The 8,798-nt window shown below is 37.7% G+C and overlaps 2 protein-coding genes across 3 annotated transcripts in view; one reads left to right on the forward strand and one right to left on the reverse strand.

Annotated features, from left to right (window-relative positions):
* ANAPC10 (anaphase promoting complex subunit 10) overlaps positions 1–8,392 on the reverse strand; it is a 90,416-nt gene extending 82,024 nt beyond the window's left edge. For both annotated transcript variants that reach the window (XM_008685439.2, XM_040626339.1), the window contains exons 1-2: positions 8,264–8,392; positions 5,416–5,538 (exon numbers count right to left, since the gene is read on the reverse strand). In XM_008685439.2, the coding sequence (XP_008683661.1) occupies positions 5,416–5,530 (115 nt within the window). In that variant the 5' untranslated portion in view covers positions 5,531–5,538; positions 8,264–8,392. The remainder of the gene's footprint in view (positions 1–5,415; positions 5,539–8,263) is intronic.
* A 75-nt stretch (positions 8,393–8,467) lies between these two features.
* Positions 8,468–8,798, forward strand: part of ABCE1 (ATP binding cassette subfamily E member 1) — a 29,468-nt gene continuing 29,137 nt past the window's right edge. The window contains exon 1 of the mRNA XM_008685441.2: positions 8,468–8,600. The gene's annotated coding sequence lies outside the window, so the exon portion shown is untranslated. The remainder of the gene's footprint in view (positions 8,601–8,798) is intronic.

Consider the following 8,798-nt stretch of genomic DNA (forward strand, 5'->3'; position numbering starts at 1 on the left):
ACTGCTAGCAGACCTGTGATACAAAAAAATGTTAAAGAAAGTTATTCAGGGGACACCTGGGTGGCTCAGTCAGTTAAACATCTGCCTTTGGCTCAGGTCATGACCCAGGGTCCTAGGATCAAGCCCTGTATCCAGCCCCTTGCTCAGAGGGGAGCCTGCTTGTCCCTCTACCTGCCGCTCTCCCTGCTTGTGCTCTCTCTCCTCTCTCTGATAAATAAATAAATAAATAAATAATCTTAAAAAAAAAAAAAAATTCTTCAGGTAGGAGAAATATCATACCAGATAGAAGACTTGGATCTATTCAAAGAAATTAAGTTCCAAAAATTGAAAAAAATTAATGTAAACATAAAAAGTATTTTTTTAATTTTTAATTGCTCCAAACGATAATTTACCATTTAAAACAAAAATAGCAACAATATATTCTGCAGCTTAAAATATCCAAAAATAAAATGTATGACACAAATGCCATAAAGGTCTGGGGGAAGAAACTGGAAGTACACTGCTGAAGGATTCATAACACCGTATCTATGGTAGTATATTACTACATGAAGGTAAACTGTGATAATTAAAGATACATATTGTAATCCATAGGGCAACCACTCAAAAATTTCAAAAATGATGTATAACCAGTAAGTCAACAGTGGAGATAAAAGAGAATCATAAAAAATACTGAATATATCCAAAAACAGAAAAAGAGAGAAAAAAACATTAACAAGAAAAAAGAAAACAACTTTCAAGACAGTAGTTTTAAATCTAATAACATCAACATATAAAGTGTAAATGATCTAAACACTCCCAATGAAAAGATGAAGACTATCAGATTAAATTAAAAACCAAGATCCAATGCTATCTATAAGAAATCCACTTCAAATATAAAGATGTGTGTATATATATAGTTTAAAAGGAAAACATTAAAGCTTCCAGTCTGACATGTAAAGAGCTTGAAAAATGTCACTCTCATCCTCACAACAACAAAAAAGCTAAACTAACTGAAAACCAATAATACCTCTTAGGTCCAACAGAGAATTGAGGTCACAGGGCAAACCACCACCCATGGAACTGAAGAAACAGGTAAATACAGAGAATCACAGCTTAAGAGAAGCAGCAACTGCAGACAGAGTCAGCAACTGGTAGGAAAACTTAAAGAGTAATTGCTAACTGACTAATGGCTGGCGACTGAGTATGGACAAGGTCGAGAGATAAAAACTCCTGGAAGCCCAACCTTAGTAAGAGCTCTCTGGCTTTTCATGAATTTTACCTAGGAGCCCCACCAGGTTCCCTTCAGGGTAAAGATCAAAGAAAATTCTCCAGCCCTTCCTGCAGAGGGAGGGGGGAAGTAATCATTGTGAAATACACCCAGAACATTCTGCTCTCTTTAACAAAGACTTGACTTCTAGGAAAACTGTTTTAGAGTCTAACCAACACAGGTTTTACTAGAGCCTAACTAACATGGGGGAAGGAAAATACCCAACTCCAGACTCCTCTAGCCTTCCTGTCTCTCACATAAGTTTGGGGGTGGGGGGGCAGTGAGAAGCACCTGTAAAGGTCACAGCCATGGATATGGGCTCACTAAAAGACTAAGATCTAGTCACAGGATTATAGAACACTTCTGCTCCCCCTACAACTTACCACTGTATCAGTAGGGCTCCTATATAATACCAGGAGGTTACAATTCAAAGAACTATAAGCTTAGACTCCATTTAATGAGTCTCTAAGGAAATCCAAAAGTAAAAGGCAAACAAAAAAAGGATACCTAAACAATTTTAAATTCTGAATCTTAGCCTTTATCCCAGGCAGAAAATCAGTAAGGATATGGTTGAACTGAAAAGCACCATCAATCAGTTTGATCAAATTGACATTTATAGATTAGTTTATCCAGTGACAACAGAATATACAAGCTTCTCAAGAATACACAATGCCATGTATAATGTTCAAAAAAATGGACCACTTTCTGGCCTATAAAACATACATAAACAATTTAAAAGAATAGAAATCACAAAACATGCTCTCAGACCACAACAGAATTAAACAAGAAATCACTAACAGAAAAATAACTGGAAAATCCAAAATATCTGGAGATTAAACATTATAAGAATCAAGGAAGAAGTATCAAAAGAAACTGCAAAATATTTGAAACTGAATGAAAAAATAAAAATTACCAAAAATTGTAGAATACAGTGAGAGCAGTGCTTACAGAGAAATTTATAGCACGGAGTTATGTATGGTAGACAAGAAGAGAGATTTAGAATCAGTAATCTAAGCTTTCACCTTAAAAACAAGAAAAAGAAGAGCAAATTAAACCAAAATCAGCAGGAGAAATAATAAAAAAATCAGAACAGAAATCAATGAAACTGAAAACAGCTAAGTTAAAAGGGAAGAAGTCACTGAAACCACAAGCTATTTTTTGAAAGGTCAACAAAATCAATAAACCTCTAGCCTGCCTAACCAAGAAAAACAGAGAAGACACAAATTACTGATATCAGAAACAAAAGAGGGGCCATCCCTACTAATCCCATGGATAATAGAAAGGAAAATAAAAGTGTATTATAAACAATTCTATGCCCACAAATTTAATATCTTCAATAAAATGGACCAATTCCCTGAAAGACACAATCCAACAAAATTCACACAAGGAGAAATAGATAATCTGAATAGTCCTACATCTATTACAGAAATTGAATAAAAAATTAATAACCTCCCAAAAGAAATCACCAGGGCTAAGTGGTTTCACCAGTGCCTTCTATCAAACATGTAAGGAAAAAATAATACAATCTCTACAATCTCTACAAATAGCAGCAGAGGAAAGATTTCCTAACTCATTCCATGAGGGCAGCAATACCTATACCAAAACCAGACAAAGACATTACAAAGAAAGTGAAAGAAAAGTATCTCTCACAAACACAAATACAAAAATCCTCAAGAAAATACTAGCAAATAGAAACCATGTATAGGGGCGCCTGGGTGGCACAGCGATTGAGCGTCTGCCTTCGGCTCAGGGCGTGGTCCCGGCGTTATGGGATCGAGCCCCACATCAGGCTCCTCTGCTATAAGCCTGCTTCTTCCTCTCCCACTCCCCCTGCTTGTGTTCCCTCTCTCGCTGGCTGTCTCTATCTCTGTCGAATAAATAAATAAAATCTTTTTGAAAAAAATTTAAAAAAAAAAGAAACCATGTATAAAAAGAATTATATACCACAACTAAGTAGGATTTATTCCAGTCGTGGAAAGCTGGTTCAACATTCCAAAATTAATTAATGTAATCCACCGTATCAACAGGCTAAAGAAGAAAAAAAATGATCATATCAATAGAGAAAATATTTGACAAAATCTAACACCTATTCAATATGAAATCAGCAAACTAAGAATAGAAAGGAACTACCTCAACTTTATATATCCATGAAAAAACCAACAGCTAACACCATACTTAATGGTAAGAACCTAAGAGCTTTCCCATTGAGATCAGGAATAAGAAGGATATCCCTTCTCACCATTCCCCTGCAATATCATATTGGAAAATTTACCTAACACAGTAAGACAGGAAAAGGAAATAAAAGGTAGATTGGGAATGAAGAAATAAAAACAAATTCTACTCCTACAAATTCTACAGAATTTTACTCCTAAGTACCCAAAAAAAGAAAACATACGTCCACACAAAAATGTATACATGAATGCTTATAGCAGCTTTATCCATAATCGCCTAGTTTGGGAAGCAATCTTGGTTAACTACTGCTGCATTACAATTACCCCAAAACTTAGCAGTTTAAAACACCAAACATGCATTTTTTCACAATTTCTATGAGACAGAAATTTGGGAGGAGCTTGACTGAGCACTTTGGCTCAGGGATGTTCAGGATTTTGCAGTCAAGTTATCTGAAGAAATTATTTGAAATTTTGACTGGGGCTGGAGGATCCATTCTAAGATGGCTTGCTTATATGCTGTTGATAAGAGGTCTCATTTCTTCACTGGCTACTGTCGGGAGGCCAGAGTTCCGTGCCACACAAACCTCTCTACAGTGTCTGCTGTTTCCTCACAAAATCGCAGTTGGCTTCCCCGAGTGAGTGATCCAAACGAGAATAAGGCAGAGGCACAATGTCTTTTATCAATGTAATCTCGGAAATCACACACTATCACTTCTGCCATATTCTACTAGTTCCAGAGACCAATCCTGACAGTGCAGGAGAGGTCAACAGAAGGGCACGAATACCAGAAGATAAGGATCACTGGGATCATCTTGGAAGCTGGTTACCACAAACCTAAATGTCCATTTACTGGTGAATAGATAAACCATGGTACATCCATACAGTGGAATAGTAATCAGCAATAAAAAGGAACAAACTACTGATACATGTAACAGCATGGAAAAAATCACAAATACTAAGTGAAAGAGCCAGACCCAAAAAGCTATGTAGAGTATGATGTATTACACTCTGAAAGGCATAACCAAAGGGATACAAAACAGATCAAAGGTTGTCAGGAGCTGGGAAGGGGGCAGAAGACTGACTACAAAAGGGCATGAGAGAATTTCTTTGGATAATAGAAATATTCTATATTTGATTGTGATGGTTATATGATCATATGTGTTTGTTAAAATTCATACAACTATACACCTAAAAAGGGTAAGTTTTATTGTAAATAAATTATACCTCAAAAATTACTTATAAAAATAGAGAGAAAAGAATCTTAAGGGGAAAAAAGAGGTTGTTGGGAATATTGCTACTGGAGTCTTAATGTGTAAATAACAAGTTTCCAAAGGAAAAGTGACTATTAAACGAATAACATTACAATTAAAGTTCCTCAAGCTAAAAAACTTTCTCTGAGCTTAAGTCTACAGATTGAAAGTGCCCATCAAATTATAAGTTAGACAGATAAGAAAAGATACACATGTATCTTGGCATATCCTGGCAAAAGTCTTAAACTTTAAGAATAGAAAAGTTTAAATGCTTTCCAGAAAGAAAGTCACTAAGAAAAACAAAAGAGACAAGTTTAGGCCTTCTTATTTGTAACAAAAAGGAAACGGTGAAATAGTATCCACAAATTTTTGAGAAAAGGACTACCACCCAAAAATTCTATCCCAACCAAGTGTAAAATACAGTTATTTAGGAATACCCAATCACTCAAAAAATGAATTACCCACTTATCCCCTCTAGAGAAATAGCCAACTAAAAATGCTCACCAAATAACTAAATCATTGCAGAGATAGAGGAGGATAAAGAAGATACCTTATGAAATATGCAGTTAAATTGAAGTGGGTATTAGTAAAGCAATTGGGAACAGATATATTAACAAATGAAAACTCAATTAAATTTATTTTAGAATTAAAATAAAGCATCTAAAAAAATAATATTAAAATCAGTCCACAGTACAAGGAAACTGTAAGTAGTTATTACAAACAACTTTTTTATTTTGTTTTGATTTACCTGGTTTGCAAGATGAGAGTGACCAAACAGCTTGTGACCCAATTTCCCGTACTGTTCCAGTCCTTTCCAACTGCTTAGGGTCAGCACCAGGAGGTGTCTTGTTTGGTGTGGTCATTTTTTATTCTATGTAGAAAACAAGAATATCCACATTTTACCAGGATCTGAGCATCTTCTACAAAGGTAAAAACTAAAATTTAATAGCAAAATAGATCACTTATATACCCTTGATATTAATCAACTATTTCTCAAATGCAGGTAACATAACTCAATGACTGTAATCAAAAAGTCTTGGGAATTCAGTTTTTGTTTCTAAAATATATTATGACTTACAAGATGTGCAAAACAGTATAGTAGCCAAAAGGCACGGGATCAGTGTTTTAACTTCACCCTCTCCTTTAACTAGCCTAGACTTTGGGCAGGTCTGGGCTTTATTTCCTTACCTGTAATAGAGGTCAACTTGATCTATAATTCTATAATACTGTATAATTCTATACTTGAGTAAAAATTCTTTTTTTTTTTATTTTATTTTTAAGGGGCGCCTGGGTGGCTTAGTTGGTTAAGCGGCTGCCTTCAGCTCAGGTCATGATCCCAGGGTCCTGGGACTGAGCCCCACATGGGGCTCCTGCTCAGTGGGGAGCCTGCTTTTCCTTCTCCCTTTGCCCCTCCCCCTGCTTTTGCTCTCTGTCAAATAAATAAAATCTTAAAAAAAATAATAAAGATTTTTAAGTAATTTCTACACCCAACATCAGCCTCAAACTCACAAACCTAAGATCAAGAGTTGCACGCACCATCAACTCAGCCAGTCGGGCTCCCCTCTGAGTAAAAATTCTTAATTCAAATGAATTTTTTTCTTTAGAAAAGTTAACTTGAAATATTCTTATTCCAGGAATATGTAAATATTAGTTTCCATTTTACTTATTTTGAATGTAAATTAGATAACTTATTTTTTTATTAAAATATAATTAACATAGAGTGTTATATATTAGTTTCAGGTGCACAATATAATGATTCAACAATTCTATACATTTCTCAGTCCTCATCACAATAACGCTACTCTTTTTTTTTAATTTTTATTTTTAAGTAATCTCTACACCCAACATGGGGCTCAAACCCACAACCCTGAGATCAAGAGTCCCACCCTCCACTGACTGAGCCAGCCAGGTGCCCCACGATAAGTCCCCTTTATGTGTTTCACCCATCCTCCCACCCACCTCCCCTCTAGCAACCACCAGTTTGTTCTCCTTATTTAAGAGTCTGTTTTTTTTTCTGTTTTGTTTCTTAAATTCCACATATTAGAGAAATCATATGGTATTTGTCTTTCTCTATCAGATTTATTTCACTTAGTCTTATACCCTCTGGGTCCATCCATGTTGTTGCAAATGGCAAGACCTCATTCTTTTTTATGGCTAATATTTCATCCTCTGTGTGTGTGTGTGTGTGTGTGTGTACCACAACTTCCTTATCTATTTACATATTGATGGACATTTGTGTTGCTTCCACATCTTGGCTATGGTAAATAATGGTGCAATGGTGCAGTGAACACAGGGGTGCATATATCTTTTTGAATTAGTGTTTTTGTATTCCTTGGGTAAATTACCCAGTAGTGGAATTACTGGATTATAAGGTAATTCTATTTTTAATTTTTTTGAAGAACCTCCATACTGTTTTCCACAGTGGTTGCATCAATTCGCATTCCCTCCAACAGTGCACAAGGGTTCCTTTTTCTCCAACAAACTTGCTAACACTTATTTCTTGTCTTTTTGATTCTAGTCATTTTGATAGGCATAACGTGATTATTTCACAACAGAAACATGATACTCGACATCACTAATCATCAGAAAAATGCAAACAAAACCACAATGAGATATATAGGTCTCCGTTTTAAATAATCCATTAAGTGATACAGAGAAAAATCACTTCTCCCCACAAATTGTCAAAAGTTCCATTTACATGACATAGAAGATAACGTCAGAAAAATGATTTCAAAGCATAGAAGTTAATAAACGACCCATTCTAAACCGCAAATTTACTTCTTTTCTTAATCTTGGTAAATCTATGCAGACATGAAAAAAAAAATCTCCAATAGTGAACAATACGTAAAACAGCTTAGGTAGTGCAACGTTACAGATACTGAACATGGTTATTATATACGCTATGGTAAACCTGGCAGTAGTTCAGTATACCATCTCCTTGACATCTTTTAGATCTCAGTTGTTTCCTAATCTCGACACAGCACTTGATACTCATTTAATAATAGCAGAACAACTGGACTCTAAAGTTCAGAAAGGCCTGAGGCTTAAATGCTCAATTAGCAATTTACTGAATGAACAAATGAATGAATAGGTGCTGTCGTAAGCCAAAGTATTTGCCTTCTGCAAGCTAAGGAAGGACTAGGATGAGACAAGTAAACCTGTAACCATCACTACAAGCTGAATATCCTGTCGTTGTCAAACGTTCCAAAACGTCAAATTGTACCAAATAAAACAAAAAACAACAACAACAAAAACAAAACAAAACCAAAAAAACGGCAGCTCATCTCTACACTGGAGCAGAATTCAACTGTCCGACTTGGTACTGGACGCCACCAAGTGGATAAAACACGGAGCCTGAAAAAGCCTGGGTGTCTGGCCACCCACTGAAGAACGAGCTGAGGCCAAGGAGAGATCTCCATCAACAGCAGTATTTAGACCAGACTCTGTTGGTCCTGCTTGATACCTCAGCTAGAAATGCTCGAATGGGCAATGGCTCTCCAGCAGCCTTGAGGTCGGAAGCGGAAAATGGGGATGAGAACGCGTCTGCTTACGCTAGAACCATTGTCCACATCAGAGAGAAAAGCCCACGCACTTACAGCTCACAGAACCGACGTGCCGCAACCCAGCTCTTTAGGATACAGAGCAGCTCCGTGCCACTCCCACTCAGGACAGCCCGGCTTTCCCAACGAGATTAAGTTGGAGTCGCAGCACAATGACGTCAGTTCTCGCCGGCTTGCCGGACCAACTCCAGGGCTCCGCCTGTCGCTCTCTGTCGCGCGCGCGCGCACTACGTCCCTAAGGCATGCGCGAGGCGGTGGCTGAGCACCGCCATTTTGGCCGGCGGCCGTAAGAACACGCCGTGTGGGTGAGAAGTGAAAGGAAGAACTGATTTGGCCTTTGAGCTCCCCTCCGCGAGGGGATCCTTTTCTCCAGGTACGTGATTAGCCCGGGAGGGTTTGGCCGTTGGCTGAGGCCTCACACGATTTAAAGACTGTAGGAACGTTCTCTGAGAGCCTTTGGTGAGGCCTCCGGTGTCGGTGGCGGAGAACGCAGCGGCGCGTGGCAGCCGGCTCGGAAGGGACAGCTGGAACCGCCAGAGCGGGGGCGCCGCCGAGGGCATGGAGGCATGTC

This window comes from Ursus maritimus, unplaced genomic scaffold, assembly GCF_017311325.1.
Source record: "Ursus maritimus isolate PB19 unplaced genomic scaffold, ASM1731132v1 scaffold_11, whole genome shotgun sequence".
Lineage (NCBI taxonomy): Eukaryota > Metazoa > Chordata > Mammalia > Carnivora > Ursidae > Ursus > Ursus maritimus.